The 17,997-nt window shown below is 41.5% G+C and overlaps 1 protein-coding gene across 7 annotated transcripts in view; it reads right to left on the bottom strand.

Annotated features, from left to right (window-relative positions):
• Nucleotides 1-17,997, bottom strand: part of LOC101171423 (sodium bicarbonate cotransporter 3) — a 61,123-nt gene that overhangs the window by 38,760 nt on the left and 4,366 nt on the right. For 3 of the 7 annotated variants that reach the window (XM_020706984.2, XM_020706983.2, XM_020706985.2), the window contains exons 2-7: nt 9,730-9,811; nt 4,622-4,771; nt 3,783-3,921; nt 3,135-3,295; nt 2,860-3,048; nt 267-641 (exon numbers count right to left, since the gene is read on the bottom strand). In XM_020706984.2, coding sequence (XP_020562643.1) covers nt 267-641; nt 2,860-3,048; nt 3,135-3,295; nt 3,783-3,921; nt 4,622-4,771; nt 9,730-9,811 — 1,096 coding nt within the window. Of the gene's footprint in view, nt 1-266; nt 642-2,859; nt 3,049-3,134; nt 3,296-3,782; nt 3,922-4,621; nt 4,772-9,729; nt 9,812-16,959; nt 17,196-17,997 lie in introns of those variants that run through there. The other 4 variants (XM_011480743.3, XM_020706988.2, XM_020706987.2 and 1 more) reach the window with 3 other exon arrangements.

Here is a 17,997-nt window from a genome sequence, read left to right as displayed (position 1 = left end):
CGTTTCCAAGCAAGGCTAGGTGTTTAAAAGTGTGCAGGAACTCTGGGTAGGGAAAAGCAAAAAAAGGTCTGGAGGGCAGTTAAAGCCAGAGCCAGGTGTGTATGGAGAAACAGTGCAGAACACTTGCAGGTAAATAGTTTTTTTGCATGTCAGTCTTGCTTGATGGGATGGCCACAAAAGTAAACAGGGCAGCAAAGCTTTCATGCCAGTGCTAGTGTTCTCTGTTCAAGCTGTGACTCACACTGGCAGGCTACACAGATATTTGCCTTCTAAGGGCAGTAGCTCAATGTTGTCAGATGCCGAAGATGCTCGCCGGCTGAGCTGTGGTAACACTGTGTCCGCCTCTGCAGAGTGTTGAGGGCCGTCATCCTCAGGAGGAGACACCACCACCTCCGGGATGCCTTGAGGGCCCGTGCCGTGGGTTTGTGACAGGCTCTGAGAGGAACGGCGAAAAGATGGAGTATTTTGGGGGGTGTTGAGTAGAGAGGAGCTTGGGGACAACCCAGTGCCATTTGAAGAAGATGGCAGGAGGTGGTGGAGCAGGACGGACATTCTTGAGTCTTGTCTCTGGGAGAGGTTGGAGACAGAGGAGGCTGACCCTGGCTTGTGGAGAGAGAGACGTGAGGAGGACAGGCCCTCTCCTATTAAAAGGAGACAATGGCACAAAAAGGAAAGTAGAAGGAGGAGATAAAAGAAGGGCGAGGGGGAAGTGAAACAATAAGAGATGGAACAGAGAAGATAAGCATTTGAAAACGACGTTATCTAAACCAGAAAATCCAGTAGGAATGGGAGCAAAAGCGTGGCAGAGGTGTGGTTAGAAAATGACATGCTTGTGTTAACTTGACTTGATAGAGTACAGTACCGGTCAAACGTTTTACAGCAACTTCAAGTTTCAGCGTTTTGAGAGGCACCAGTCAGTGTAATGTCTCGTTGCACTCCAACAGGAAAGTACAAATACGCTAGAAGCCGGGAATGGAACCACAGACCAAACTTCCCTATAAACTTTAAATTATTCAAAGAAGTTGCCTTCTTTGAATAAAAGGCAGAGAGGAAGAGTGGAGAGCCTAAGCAAGCCGCTCAGCCAGTGATGGAAGGTAAAACAGTGACAATGGGGCAACGGCGAGGGTGGGTATCGCCTATGGGCCATACGTCAATTGTGGCCTTCATTTGCTTTATTTTCACTCTTCTGTTCCATTTCATCAGAAACTGGCTTAGGGAGGTTCAAGTCTGGAAGCTGGCAACTTCACCTACTAAAGGTTCCCTTCCTGTTCTGTTGATATGTGTTGCGGTTCATCTTCTTGTTCTACTGTAGAATGAACTTCCATCCAACTAAGCACATATTGGAAAGAACTGCATGTTGCTGCTGAATGTTTGGTTAACTGTTTGTTTAGGGAGACTCTGACTACATTCAAGACCGTGGATCTTGCAAAACAGCCCCATACCATCAAACTTCCACCTCCATGTTTGACAGTCAATTTCCTTTCTCCTTATTGATGGCATATATGATGAACCAATCATTTCAAATGATTATTCATTAGGCCATCCATCATGCAGAAGTTCATTCTCAGAGACTAGTCCTTAAGTTTTAAGGCTTGATCAACCTCTACACTGTCCAGGGTGAACCCCACCTACGCTAGGATGACCTCCAGTGACCCAACAACCAAAAAGGATCAAGCAGATTTCAAAAACAGAAGAATGAACAAAAACAGCTAAGTTTTAACCCCAGTGTTGATGTTGTCGGGTTGGTGACAAAAAAAAAAGTCGTATCCCTACACTGCGTACAGTGTGTAGATACAAGAAAAAAACTACGCCGTTTAACACAAATAGCACATATTCATACAAAATACATTACATGAGGCTCAAAAAATTATGCAAAAGTGTTGGCGCAAAGCTGCTTTTCTCTGTTGGAATGACACTGATGGTCAAAGGGTAATGGTAGTTCAAGGAGTGTGTGTTTTTTGCTGTTGCCGGCGACACCTCCAGTGTAAAAGGGTTAAATTATTAACCGTTTTAATTAATAACTTAACGTTTCATTTTCTCTGTTCATAACGTCATTTTTATCCTTTTGAGCCATCCTTTAATCTTTCCCATCTTGAGCTGGCAAAGTAGAACTTGGGAAGTTTCAAAACGTTTGACCGGTAGTGTCAATGCAGCACTGAACGCTAAAACAGCACGTAGAAGCGTGTAGAAACGTCTGCAGGAGTGCAACACGTCTTCTGATTGATACATGAAGAAAATCTGAAACAGTGGAAACACAAACCAATCATCTGAGTTCAGAGAAGCTCACATGCTGGAGAGAATGAGTTAGCGGGATGTAAGTGCACCAAAGTGCCCCCCCACACACACACACAAAAACACACACAAACAATCAATGTGCTTTACATGTTAATGTCATCACACAGCCTTCAAACAGTATGCACCAATCTGCAATCAGACTTTTGTTGTTCAATTTTATGAAGATGCAAGCTCAAGTTGAACAACAGCCACAGAAGTACAACATCTCAGCTGGACTGAAACCTCCAACTGCAACTCCAAACATCTCAAGATGCAACCAACACCACCCTGACCGTGCTCATCGCAGAAGAGACAAATCACACAAGGCAGACAGACTTCTGCTGCAGGTACAGTTTGATTTTTGAAGTCCCGAGAAGTAAAAGGATTCGGCCACACAGGCTAGCACAAACCTCCGCACCCAAATTTCTTGTTACACGTGTTACATTTTGGCAACATCTATCCTTTGCCTCCTTTGCTGGCGCAAAGGGATTTGAATGTTTTGTGATTTTTTTTTTTTAGCAACAGTTCCCCAGCGGTCAAACACAGGAAGGAACAAGAAATGTGAGTGCATGTTTAGTGTCTCACCGTTTCTTTCAAGCAAGAGTGGGTCAGAATGTTTCTTGCCTATGTCAGCAAAGGAGCGCACCAGAGGGATGCGATTGCTGAGCTTTCTCTCGTTCTGATGGTGGTGCTTCTTGAGCATCGCTTCTCGTACTTTGTTGCGCAAGTCCTCCTTTAGCTGGCCAGATGCCACCATGCTATCGATCACCATGTCTGAGTCATGAAAACAAACGTACACATTTTCAGAACACTAGTTACAGGCGTGTGTCAAAATGGAGACATGTGGCAGCAACATTTACCTGCAATCTCCTCAATACTGTTGGCCCTCATATCCAGCATGACTGTGCCGTTCTGTATGCAGCTCCGCAATTCAAACAGGCTGTGTAGTGACAACGTGGCCACATAAGGCTTACTCCACCTCTCACCACCATCCTCCACATCCTCCTCAAACTTCAACCACCTGAACAAAAACCAAAGCAAGTATGTTGGTAATGCACAGCATAATTTAAAGTCGAAAGTGGAGAGTCTACTAAAAAAAAGTTGTGGTCTTTACGTGACATTTTCACAGATTTATCACAGATCACTGCGTTAAAACCACAGAAGAACTATGAATAAACCACAAAAAGAACACGTAAACCCACGCTTTACTGAATTTCTTCGACATTCATACCACTGAGCAGGAATGACCTTGCGTCAGCACCATGGTCAGCTCCTGCCGCAGACCCTTGCAATGCTTTGTTTTAATTAAAAAGTTGGATTCCTCTGATCTGCATCAGCTGCTTAGGGCCAGCTAAGGCAGCCCGCCAAGATTGGGGACACAGACAAGAAGAGGGACCCCCCGGCCCTCGTCTTGTACCTGGCCCCTTCCCACGACCCACCTTTCACCCGGCGCCAGCGAGAGGCGTGACGCCCCGCCAGGACATTCCCGACACAGGCTTGATTCTTACCTGGCAGTCTCCCTCCATTCAGTGGCCCTTCCATCTCTGAAGGACAGCTCGTCCAGCTCTGTGAAGAGATCATGGGGCATGTGCTCCAGATCCTCATCCTCTGTTCCCAGGATGAACTGCACCCTCTGGGATGGGGTGTCTGGACAGAAAGACCAAACATTTATTGAGCCTCTAAAATAATAACAGTACAAATCTGAATTTATTTGAAGCAACAAACATGTATGCTGCATTTTCTAGGACTTAAAGCTGCTTCTAGAGTTTAATTGACATCAGTGCTAAACAGGCTTTTAATGAATGAGAATGAACGTTCAGTGCATAAAAACAACTTGTGGAGCTGTGCAGCAAATCTTTGGTTTGGTCCAGAAAAAAATGTCCACTTGAAGTGTAAAAAACAAAGCAAAATAGTTTTCCCTTGTATCCTTAAAAAAAGATACATAATGTTATGCTGTGTTATAAATGTAGTGATTAATGTGTGTGTTTTATTTAAAATGAGTCGTATGAAAAGTCTTTATATGATTATTAACCTTTTCATCTTCTTCCCTCCACCATCGTTAAACTGTAGATCAACATGTGGGATGACAGGAGATTATGGATGCCATATATTGATCACGTATGTTGGCTGTTATTAATAAATAACTTGCAATAATTTGCCCTTTTAAAATAACCTGTACCAAAGCAGGTTTAATAAATAGTAAATAGCAAATAATTGTACAGGTTTTGCGCTTAAAATACACTTACTAAAAGGTTAATTGGTAATGATACCATATAAGAGAACTGTGTAGATTTGTCAGTTAAAAACTGGAGCCAAGACCATAAAGAAAACAGAAACTGTTGCCAACCATAACTTGGGGATTCTCTGCCATCGTCCTTCCCGTCCTCTGAGTCTCTTTCTTTCTTCTTTCTGTGGTGTTTGTGTCCTCGATGGCGGTGCCGGCGCTTTGTTCCCCTTCCGAAAGGAACATGGACACCTACGTACACGGCTCTGTGACCTGAGAAAGAAAACCACATATTTTTTGATATTTTGTGTATTCAAAACGTTGACTGTACAGTTGACTGAGGGACCCCTCCCTCTGGCGTTCCAAACAGGAAGTACCTGCTGGCTCCAAGAAGCCAAAATCCTATTTTAAGAAATAAACACCTGTTACACAGGTGTTCTATTGGTCACAATAGCCAGTCTTGATCTGATAACGTTTTTAACATGTTCTTGATAATCCAAGTTTTTTCAATTTTCTTCTGTAGTTCAAGTTATAAACTGGCCAATCCGATACTTCAATAAAAGTAGGAGGAGCCTGCTGGGCCCCACATTCAATGTTCAAAATGTTTGATTGACAGATTTTGTGTAACCCGCTTTCTAATGGTAGGGGTGGGGGATTTCAACAAGCTCACTCCTGATTGGTGAGAGTGGTTACCATCGAAACTTATTGTCTGGCTCCAACCTGCTGGCCTCTTCTGGAAGAAGCGGCTCTAAAAACACGCTGTTGCCAGACTGAAACGCCGTGCCCAACGCTCAAATCGCGCTGCAGGAGCTCTCGCACTTAACTAATGGAGGAAACATGGGCTCCTGGTTTTAGGGCACAGAGGGACAAACCTAACGTGCGTCATAAAGTACTCAACGGTACAGCCTTATTGGTCTGTATAAACAAAACCCTTTATGTTGAGCAATATTCCAATGTTCTTTATTAACTGTTTAAAAAAGCATCCGAAATGTTTCAGAAGGATTTTTGATGAGGAAAGATCAGTGGCGGACGTTCTTTGGCCGTTGTGGTGGGGAGTGGGGGTTGGTTCTCCGTATTCATGAACTCTGCATATTTGCAGGTGTCTCTGGTCCCTAATCCCACAAATATGGAGGGAATACTGTGTCATGCATGTCTCACGAAAAAAACGAAATTTCATCATACGTGGATAATGCGCAAAATAACATCAGCAAAAGGTCTTAATTTGGAAATTTGGACTTAAATCTTTTATCTAAACATTTAGACCAGTGTTTTTCAACCAGTGTGCCGCGGCACACTAGTGTGCCGTGGGAGATGGTCAAGTGTGCCGTGGAAAATTGCCCTCATTAATCATTCACTGATCTAAAAACATTTCCCATCTCCAGGATATCAGCTCTTTGTTCATCCAAACAGGCCCTGATAAAACACTGAGGAGTTAGGAATATAAAAGATCTTAAAATTACTTTTTCTTTGTGTTTATTTAATTCTATTAAAGAAATTTTGATAAGAATGACGCTACCGCGATTTCCCTGCAGCTATGACAGTTTGCGGAAAAGTCCCGTCCCTTTAACTGTCTCCACCAATCATTCTTGAAGGCTTAATCACATGTCATCAGTCTGACCAATCAGAAGTGCTTAAAGTCTTCACTTCCTTGTTCTTAATTCTGCTGATAAAGTCGCTCAGTTCTAACAAAAATACCAGCTAAAGCTCTTCTTTAGCGGTGTAGCTTTCCACAGAGTCCGGTGTCAGATCGTGAAACAAGTGGACAATACAATGAAGCTCCGAGACGCGAGTCTTTCTGCAAGTTTTTGGCAGTTTTCACACTCCATCTCCCATGATGCATTGGCTTAAAGAGCCAGTGTCCCAGCGCACAATGAGTTGTCCTTGCGAAACGCCTTGAAACCACAACAAACAAACAGTTTCTAAATTTTCTAATTTAACTTTCATTTCATCTCTTAGAAAAAACAGCCGCAACTTCCTGCTTTTCCGGCCACAATTATCACAAAAATGCACGTGAGATTGCGGGGGGGCTGTCGATCAATACAGACCATGAATCTCTTTTTTTTTTTCTTTTTTTTTTTGGATGCTGGTGTGCCGCGGGATTTTTGTCAAGGTTAAAGTGTGCCGTGGCTCAAAAAAGGTTGAAAAACACTGATTTAGAGAATAGTTCCCTCATGATCAGGCCTGAGCACTTGGGCTGCATGAAATGAGAAAAACCTGCAAGGTGTGATATTAGGGATCAATATTGCGATGACGAAGTGACTCGCAATGCTTGAACAAATAGCTGAAAAAAACAACGATATCATTGGTTGTGTCCAAGTTCCTTCACTATTCACTACATGGTGCACTTCATAGAGCGTTTTCCATTTTGCAGAGCTGTTCGAATCCAGTGCCCTAGAACTTTCCCAGAAGTCTCTGCAAAAAAACCAGCGTGCATCGATGCTAACTAGACTGGCAAAAAGACCGCAGTGCATTGAGTTTAAACTATTTTTACAAAAAAAGTTTTGAAATGGCCTATTTTAATAAGCCATCAATGTTTTCATCATCAGAATTCAGTGGATTTTATAAATGGTCATCATAAAATGCTCGTATTGATTATATTTTTACTTTACTTTACGGTGACATCATATTGGCAGTGAGCATGGTGTCTGAATTGCTCTTAAAGTCCAGAGCACTGAATATTCCCGTTTTACAGTAGTTAGGGAGTAAGAAGGGAATTCCGACATAGCCATTATTAATAAATATTATTATTAATAAATTATTCTAATATAACCGTTTATTGTACATCATGCCGCACATGATGATATTGTGATGATAAATATACTTTATAATATACAATTTATGATGGAGGCCCAATCAGCACATACGTTTTAGGACATAGATTGTACTTTGTTTGGTGAAAATCGACCACAGTTTGATGGATCTGATCAGGCTTGTCACGACAGCACAGAGATGAGCCACTTGTTCTGCTGTGGCACTTCATGACCCACTTGACATTTTCCTCCATATTAGGAGGAAAAGGTTGCAGGCATAATGACAGTGAATTCACCAAGTTTCACAACATGAGATATTTCAGAGAGAAATTTTACACTTGGAATATCTCATCAGAAAAAAAAAGATCTTTATGTAGCCTTATAAATAAAGTTAGGTATATTTACGCTTAAAAATATATTTTCCATTAATTCAAAATCAGTGTGGTTTTAAGGACAAAGAGGACGCTCCTTAAAGCATGCTGACCTGGAGAATTTACCAGGGATGCAACGATTCACTCTCCCCACTATTTCAAATTCAAATTCAAATTCAAATTTTATTTGTCACACACACAATCATACAGCGTACAATGTGCAGTGAAATGCTTAGGCGACCGCCCGCGACCTCAAACAAGAAAGAATATCAATAGGAATAGGAAAATAGATATAAAATATAGGAATATACAAATATAAAAACATAAAAACAGAATGTCCGAATGTGTGCAAATATGCTCTAAAAGTGACATGTGAAAGTGGCTTGTGTGTATAGTGTCCATGATTACTGGTTAAGAGTCCGTATCGCCTGCGGGAAGAAGCTCCTTCTCAGTCTCTCTGTGTTAGCCTTCAGAGAGCGGAATCGCTTTCCTGACAGCAACAGCGAGAACAGTCCGTTGTCGGGGTGGCTGAGGTCCTTTGTTATCTTCCTGGCCCTGGTCCAGCACCGCCTGCCGTAGATTGAGTGTAGGTCAGGGAGCTCGGTGTGGGTGATGCGCTCAGCTGAACGCACCACCCTTTGGAGAGCTTGTCTGTCCCGCATGGTGCTGTTCCCGAACCAGGATGTGATGTTTCCCGTCAGGATGCTTTCTATGGTGCAAGAGTAAAAGTCCCTAAGCACCAAAGAGGGCAATCTAAAGTCTCTCAGGCGTCTAAGGTGGTAAAGATGCTGCCGGGCCTTTTTCACCACGGTGTTGATGTGACAGTACCATGACAGGTCCTGCGTGATGTGGTCACCGAGGTATCGGAAGCTGTTCACTCTCTCCACTGGGCTCTTGTCAATGACGGGGGTCTGGTAGTTCCTCTTCTGCTTTGTGGCGAAGTCCACTATCAACTCCTTTGTCTTGCTGACGTTTAGGAGGAGATTGTTCCTCTCACACCAGTTTTCCAGATGTCCAATCTCCTTCAGGTAGGCCGTCTCATCATTATCAGTGATCAGGCCCGCCACAACGGTATTTGGTTCAAACCTCGACTTTTGGGACACGTTATTTTTTTTCGGTTTGTTAATGATTTGAGTATTACCAAACAACAACAAAAACCTTAAGATTCAGATAAGTCCTTTTAGGAATTTGCTAATAAGCAACAAAAGCCTTTCAGTTGGCTTATATTAGGGATAGTACAATTCTCAGGTTAAATCCAAACATGTTGTTGCACCATTGAATTGCATCCCTGGCTAATACTAAGCCGGGTGTAACGTAAAATCCAATAATAAATGTATTAAATTTAGCACAACCCTTTCAAGGGATTCACTTGTCCTACAATTTGGTTCCATAATGTAACATACAGTTCAGTCCTCATAAATGCACATGAAAACAAAATCCTGTTTTCCTCTGAGTGAATAGCTGCGTTTTGATGTTTTTGAGGTGTATCCAAATTTGCATATTTGGCAAAACTTCACTGGCAAAACTGTTTTGTAAAATAAATGAGTCATGTGACCAACAACCGGATGGTGATGAGCTTCTTGGTAGAAACTAGCTGCCTTGGGGGCTGCACAGCGGGCGCCACCATAGGTCCCACAGCTCATCAAAAGTTGAGCGTGTCATTGGCCAATTGTTGGATCCACAGCTCCTCTGTAAAACCACAATTTCCCAAAATGCCTAATCCGTAGCCGCTCCCACGCATAAGGAGCTCGCCGCTCCATGGCCTGAAGGAGACGCCGACGTCTCCTTTGATGGATGATGATGAGCGCTAGTGCCGTGACAGAAATTTGAATATTTCTGCTGTCAATCAAAGTATAGTTCACATCCGTCTCCAAGTTTTTAAATGACTTATCGCGTCAGATGGTTTGTGTTTATTCTAAATGAATTAATTATGACTCAATAGAATCAGTGTACGGTAATTGTAATTCCACATTTCTAGAATATGTGTCACTGAAACTCAGCTATTGTTAAATAAAAAATAAAAATGAATTGAATTTAAATATGTTGATGGATGACTTTAGTAAAAGATCAAAGCCCATAATCCATTCATTGTGAACAGTTCAACACTTACTTTCCAACTCTTCTCCCTCATAGTTTGTTTGAGTGGTGAAGCTGGACTTTCCATGGTCAACCAGTGCTTCTTCATCTAAACCCTGCAAATTATTAGAAAAGAGAGAAGAAAAATGAAAAGTTTCAATCATCAAAATAAACTGCATCCTTTTAAAGGTACCTAAATCATAAGGCCTTTCACAGTATAGATGACACCTTATTGGAGCCAGACGACGTTATTTTAAGGGTCTACATCAGGGTTGCTCATTACGTAGATCGCGATCGACCGATCGATCTTGAAGGACATGAGGGTAGATGGCACGCCAGCAAAGATTATTAAGCAAAAAAATCAGCTCATCAAAATCCTCAACCAGAAGTACTGGACTTGATTGACATGCAGAAGGGCCAATCAGATGTATGTGTATATGTGTATGTATGTATGTATGTATGTATTTATATATATATATATATATATATATATATATACATACATACTTGAAGATCGACCGGTCGATCGCGATCGACGTAATGAGCACCCCTGTTTTAGACCCTTTAAATAACGTCGTCTGGCTCCAATAAGGTGGCATCTGTACTGCAAAAAAAATTGCGACTAAATTTACTTCATTTGGTTCGAATCTAAATCAGTCACTCCAGTTCATATATACAGTCAATGGTAGGATCATAATAATGAGCTGAGTACTGAACATGATGTTTTGGGTTTAAGTTATCGGTACATATGTGCATTAAACACTCCGCAGTTGCCCAACAGTAGCTGTATGGATGTGTGCATTTAGAAAAATTACTTTCAAAATAATTTTGATAATTCTAGTCAGTTTAGTGTTTGTCTGTGAAAACCCAAACAAGAAATCAAAGCCAATGTACAAAAATCATAACAATTCTAAAGTTTGTTTAAAAAAGGCTTTTATGCACGGATAGCCACTGAAAAACATAAGTGGATCATATGATGCCTTAAAGATCTGTAACACATGACAGTGTGAGGATGAAGCCTTTATCTTGTTTTTTCTGTCATCTTTTTCCGTTTTCAGGTTTGTCTTCTGGTCAGAGACACACCCGGTTCAAGTTGCTAATCATCCACAGCTGCCTTCATTTCAGTTTATTATCCTCAGTGTATTTAGGTGTCTGGTTATCAGTTCTTTACTGCTCTGTCACTGTTTTGGTGCCTCCTTAGTTCATGAGCTTCAGAGAAACAGCCTTGTCTCCTGCTTACTGGGTCCTCCAGATCTCCACACCATATCCACAATCAACAGATTTGAATAGTTCGCTCTGCTGATTGTGGATATTGTAGTTTTGTTTCTGATCACAAAAGTAGAGTCCACTTACAGATAAGGTCTCTGTGTCTAGTTTGCTTTTGGTTCAATTCAATCTAGTAAACGTTCTAAAAAAAACTCTTTATAGGATAAGTTCTTATCAGTAAATGACTGATTGGAAAGGAATTTTACAATCAGCTGGAAGGTCCTTTGATCTGTAAAATGACAGAGTAGCACTAAGAATGGAAACAAAACATTATATTTGGCTAGATGATCAAAGAATAACACAATTTAAGGCTCCTAGACTGATGCATCCCCAGTGGAAACCCTTCCTCTGATTTTTTTTTTTCTCAATGTTTATCTCAGTTTGAAATGATGGGGTTGTTCATACTCTGGCTGCTTTTCCTCCATCACATCTGTAGCCTTCTGTCACATCTGCACGAGTTCCTGAGAAGCTCATGGATTTACGTAAATTTACCGGTATGAAGCCCATTGAGACAACTATTATTGTTATATCAGGCTATATAAATAAAATTGAATTGGAGCTGTCCATCCCATTGTGAGTGAATTCAGACACAGGTATAAGATGTCCATGATCACAGCTGTTTATCATTTACATCAAAGGCTTTAGCTACTTCCCATCATCTGCTCGCCATACTTTTGTTTCCTCAGTTTTTGTTTGAATTGACATGTAGAAAGTTTTTTAAGATTAGATTTGCTTTGATTAACATTTTACTTTTGTTTAATGGTAATAAACAGTTTATTTGGAGTTTATCTGTTCTTCACAGCATTTGGGCTCTGTATTAAACAAAGAAAAAATGATGATTCATTACATTTATAAAATGATTCCTAATACAAACTGTGGATTTCTGATTACAGAAAATGAATGTCTCCATTGTATATAAATCACATGAAACGCAGTTAACTACAAAGGCAAACGACGCCGGAGAGAAACTTTTTCAGTCTGATAAATGTGGCGTAACTTTAGGCTTCTTAAACAAAATCTGTCACTTATGCTGCACGGTTTGCATTTCAAAGGTTCTCTTGTGGTTCTCGTGGTGCAGGTTCTGTAGCCACATGCCTGTTTGTCTTTAACCCCGTTGTGCTTGGTACACTCTAAGGCCACATGATGCAAACTGTCACATAGCTTTGTCAAAAATAAACCCCATTCCTCTGTCATGGTTCCTAGAAAAGAGCATGGTAACACCCCCCATCCCACCACCTTCCAATAACCTCTGATAGACCATATTAGTGATTCAGCTTTCAGGATGAAAAAGATAGCATTTTATAAATAAATACAATCTAACAATGTAAGGAGTTGTCGTCAGGGGCTACAGACCAACAGATCATTTCCATCTGGCGTTTCTCTACAACCTGTGGCATCAAACTTGTTTTCTTTGATAAATATACTTTGACCCACTTTAAGTCTGTTAGAAACTATCCATTTAATATTGGTCTGAATTTCTTGCAGGTAGTTGACACGGATGGGGGGAAAAACTCATCGGGACGGTTTGCTCAATAATGAATGAAAGCGTCAATAAAGATTAGCCGTCGTTTGTTTTCCTTCAATAGATATTAAATGTAAACACATCATGGAAGTGCCAGACTAGCCCTAAACGCCCAACATCTTCCCAATCTTGTGGGAACAGTTTGACCCTTACTTATTTTGTTTGTTAATCTTTTGTCTGGTTTTTGGTCACTGTAAAGCACTTTGGAAACTGCATGTTTGAAAAAATGTGCTATTTAGATAAAGTGGATTGGATTGAATACTGAATCTTCAAGACTGTATCGTAGGGCTGAGCGATAAATCACGGCCACACCGTGAAGCATCCAAATAGATCTGCAAACATGGATGAGCAAGTTCGTGAGGACGAACTTGACTGACCTACACATAGTCCAAACTTTATGCTCGTTCTTTTGTCTGACCTCCAGAAGAACGATCAGAACTTCCCATAAGAGACGAAGCTGTTCAGCTGCAAAGGCTAATGTCATAATGGGGATGAGAGGCATTCAAAGCGAGATGAAGGAACTCTTGTAGCGCTATAGAGTACGGCATGTGAAAAAATATGATTACAGCAGACGGCTGAATGCATCGCCAGCCACCTAGCAACAACTCTGGTTCTTTCTGTCCTTTTTCCTTTGTCAGACCTACAATAGAGGAAGATGATCCAATCCGGAGGAAATGAAATTCCACATGTGCTGCATAGTGACAGGCCATTCAGAAAGGCACAGCTACATGCACCTTACAAAGGAAGATATCCACAATTCATGGGGTGAAAGAATTTGCCAAACATTTTTTAGGTAGAAATATATTAATTATAAATATTCTATAATAATTGTTGCAGGGTCTCTAAAGATGAGTCTGTCTGAATTTAGCTAAAAACAGTTTATTAGCTACAAATACACTGGTGTTTGACCGCAGCCAGGAAGCCACACAAGCCTGATGTGTATGTAGAATAAGGTAGAGGTATTATTACCTCCTGCATAGGGTTGGGCGATGTCACTTAAATTGGCCGTTGACGATGTTTGCTGTCAACCATCGGGATGGACGATGACATCGTGGGGGGGGGGGGGGGGGGGGGGGGGGGGGGGTATTTTTACATTTTTCGTTCTTATATAACTGCTATTCGTTTTTTTGCTTTTTTTATTTTATTTCCCAATCCGCGATGATCCAGTATAAACTGAGGGAAGTGACTTTAACAAAAAAAAGTAACAAACAAAATAGAAGAGAAGTAGTCCGCTCCCGCACTTCGGGAGTGCGGACTTACAGCTTTGTGTTTGATTGGAGGGGGGGAGGGGGGGGGGGGGGGCGTACATGAGCGGTATGTGTGGGAGATTTAAGACTGCGATCCGTCCCGCAGCTCTAGGGGTACAAGCAACCGAACTCAGAACCGGGTCTAAAAGTGTGTGTCTGAGCGCAGCTCTGATCGTCAGCACACACAGCGGTTTGAGCTTCAAAGCAGAAATGTCGCTCAGTCCTTAAAAAACATTCAAACAATCACGCGGATTTGTGTTTCCAGTCGTGTCCCGACTAAATAAAGGCTGATGTTATTCTTACATGTTTACGTGCAGCCAGCAAGCAGCACCACCCAAAGCTAATGTTGTTAGCCCGTGTTAGCATACTGCTAATCCTGGCTCCGTTCAGAAAAAGCACTGACCACACGGATTAAAATTCAAATGATGAGCGAACAGGTGTTTCATAATAACCGTAACATTATTAAAAGCACGTTTAGAATATCATCTCGTATTTTACCGAGCTGACATGTCAATGTATATAGCCGCTCGGCGCTGTTTAACAATGTTTTGTATTGAATTGTTACATACAATAAAGTTTGAAGAAAAAAGCCGCTCGGCGGAGTTTATATCCTTCCGTTTTTCAAACCCTACTGCGCATGTGCGAATGATTTATTCCGACGGAAAGTGTGACCTTAGTGAACGTTTTTATATTCTAAAAACATTTTTCTGGGCCCATGTACACGGTTGGATTCTAATCCGACCATTGATCCCATCAAGATATTTTGTACATGTAACCGCGGCTTATGGTGTCGACGCGCAACGTGGCGGAGGCGTGGCATCACGATGGTGGTCTCTCCATCGGGATGTCAGTCACCCATCACGATGGACGATGATATCGTCCATCGGCACAACCCTACTCCTGCAGCAAATGTTCTCATATATTAGTCCTGCAATGTGTGCTCATTAAATTAGCTTGTTTGTATTTTAACTTTATTGGTTACAGAAAAAAAACTGTTTGCTTTGCAAAATTGTAAAAGGGTCCAGGTTGTTTGCATTTGTCCTACATGTGTTAAATAACCCTAGAGGGAGAGGGGAAGCTTCTCTCTCTTCCTCATAGTCTATAGGGATCAGCACCTACATGGGCTTGATGAAATGACACAAACTCTGAAGAGAGTAGGACAATTTCTTTCTGTTTCTAAAAAGTAAATAAGACATAAAAATCAGCCTCATTCAAGATGGCTGTCTGGATCAGGCGTTCCAACACTGTCGAGAAGAATAAGCTTTCCGGGCTTATTAGTTCCCCCCTTTGCAGCAACAGGAACATGGGTACCCTGCAGGATACACAAATAGACCCAAGTGCTAATAAAACTAATTTACTACCAGCCTGCCCTTAGGAAGAAACAAATCAAACAGCAACAGAGTTTGGGTTGGTAGGACAGGAACCATGGTGGTCCAAGGAGTACTTTCCATTCAGCTGTAGCTTAGTCTATAATATTTTCTACTAGTATCAAGAGATCAACTGTGTGCAGAATCCCAGATGTAATTTTTATCAACTACAGCTCTCCAACTCAATTAAAAAAGGGTCAGAAATGACGTTTCTTTTCTGTAAGCAGCTTGTGAATGTCCTGCTCTGTTCTTCCCACCCGAGGTTTGCACAACCTCCTACAGACTGGTTTTACAATCTCTTCAAGTTTTCTTTCTCTGAATTCTTCCTTTGCGTGACACACAGGTCACATATGTTTGGCATAATTGCTAAAAGTAATTACAGCACTGTCTTCTCCATGCACCACCGACACAGTGTGGCCTGTTGAGTGACATTTTACAGGATCTCATGGAAAACTACTATAGATGCTTGACAGTAACACTTCAGCCCTTCTCAAATCTTCAAGGTCTGTCCACCTGTCCATTTTTCCCAGGTCAACACTCTATCAGCGACATACTTAGCATGTGACCTAAGCTCTGGGTAGGGCTTAGATTCGTTATGTTATAACTGACATGACAAGAGAAAATGGTTTTCTGGTACATGTCATAACACAGTTCAGTCATGGTGTCATAAAAGCAGCGCACTCACTTTCATTTACACAAGCTATTGCACTAAATTCCCAGAATTCCAAGCTCTGAAGCAATTCTGTATGTTTTAACTGCTCTGTTTTTTAAATCTATTTTTAAAGCGTTCCCAGTGGTCGTACATGGATCTATTTGTCTACAAGTGGACGATTCAGAATGGAGCGTAGCAGGGAGCTTGTGCATCTCTGAATGTGGCACTTACATCACTGTTACAAACTTTTTTCCAACTGATTGTTTTTCTTCTGCCCCTGATTCACAACGATTTGAATAAAGAAATACTCAAAAATGCAAATTGAGCTTCATTTTCTTTAAATATTTCCTCCATTGGAAAAATGCCACACAAACACATTAAAAACACAATTTTTACAGTAGGGGTAGCTTAAATAGTTTAATTCATAAATGAAAACATGTTTTATTTGTTAGAGATGTTCTGGATGCTCTATGTATTGTACTTTCACTTTAAAAAAATTAGTCTGCAAGTTTGAGAGTTTGCTGTAAACACAGGAGCAGGATTTATAACGGAAACTCTTGAGTTTTCTTTGCCTGAGTCTGAGTTTTAACCGTGTCTGAAACCTTGCCAACTTTGGGCGGCAGACAGTTACGGTAGAAACTGGTGTTTAGAACCAAAAGTTTTTGAATTAAGATGTTTTAAAACTCACCAATATGGCCAAAATAAAACGTATACAAATATACTGTCCCTGCATACAAGTATTAAGATATCTCTTCTTTATTACCACATTTGCACGCATATCAAAATGTATCCAAGTCATTTTCATAGCAGAAGGAAAAGCATCTCATTTTACAGCATCCTATTGTTTGGATTTTGCTGACATGAAAACCACAGTTCCTGTTGCATTTCTCTGCCCCCTTTAGATCCTTCTCGCCCGTCCTCTTTAAGCAGCCATAACCGACTTTCTCATTTACCATGGTCAGGGATGCAATTTTATTGAAGATGCTCTTGAACCCCTTTTTCCCTAAAATCCTCACAGCATTTTCTTTCTTTTTGTTGCCATGACTGAATCTTCTGACCACCTGCCACAACACAACACTGTGTTGTGGCACAGTGAGCAACACAAGCCAGCAAACCAACACAAACTGTAAAGTGAACCAATAATAGCTGTTCAGGGGAGAATATGGACTGCTAGGTAAACAGGCGGACAGGAGCAGAAGATCCGACGTACCGTCAGCATGTGTTCCCCTTGGCTGTCTTCCTCCATTCGAAACATCAGAAAAAAAAGAAGCGAGGATTTGAAGCCGTTTGTTCTTTCTGGTGGTTATTTTTGTCGTGGGGGGGCGTCTGTGAGCTGAGCGCAAACGGCAACGGTGTCAGGCGTGCATGTTGCCTCTTCCTGCGTTCGTTGCCTTATACAAAAGGAGGATGAGGGAGAGCGAGGGAGCTGCTTCAGAACACAGTGCTCGCTCTGCCGTACCCCGACAGCCCGCTCTTTGCGAAGCGGCCAATCCCAACGTGCGACCATGAATATTTCATAGGCGAGAGCCTGACAACACACACGTGCACTGAACCACACAGGGGACACACTTGCGCAGTTGGAGGACACGCAGATCCTTGGCCACTGAGGTATTCAGGTCAAAAATGAAGTGCAATTCCCCCCCCACAACACAAGAAGTAAATAGAAACAGGGACATGTGCACTCAGTATTCCAGACTGCATTGGGTAAAATTCCAGATGCATCTGTGCTTTTTTGACTTTGACATTCACAATCCTGATGAAAGCTTCAAGGTTGTCTCTGTCAACAGGCTGCAATACCGGCTGCTTCCCACAACACGAGCCATCGCAGAAGAACATCCTTCTGAAACATGAGCAGTTATTAAACAGACCTTTATTTTAATTCAAGCAAACCCTGTTTACCCTTGCCTGATTCCAAATGCCCTCTGGGCAACAAAATGGACAGACGGCAAATCCAAATGAGACTGAGATCAACATAGCCAAACATCTCTTAACGTTTATGTAAAATGGATTCAAAGGTTGCATGAATTCCGCAGAAATGGTGACATCTAAAGGCTGATGAGGACCCACTAGAAGACACCCAGGTTTTGGGTGTTCATATACTGTATGTGTCTGATCAATGAAGAATTAAGATAAAAAAAAAGTCTCATCACATTTCCATAAAGATTTCAATACATCTAAGTCCGTTCAGCTGGTATGACCTAAATGTTCTAAATATTTATGAAAGGTATTAATAAAAATTATATTCTGT

The sequence above is a fragment of the Oryzias latipes genome, chromosome 11 (assembly GCF_002234675.1).
Source record: "Oryzias latipes chromosome 11, ASM223467v1".
NCBI lineage: Eukaryota > Metazoa > Chordata > Actinopteri > Beloniformes > Adrianichthyidae > Oryzias > Oryzias latipes.
This window is presented reverse-complemented; position numbering and strand designations above follow the sequence as displayed.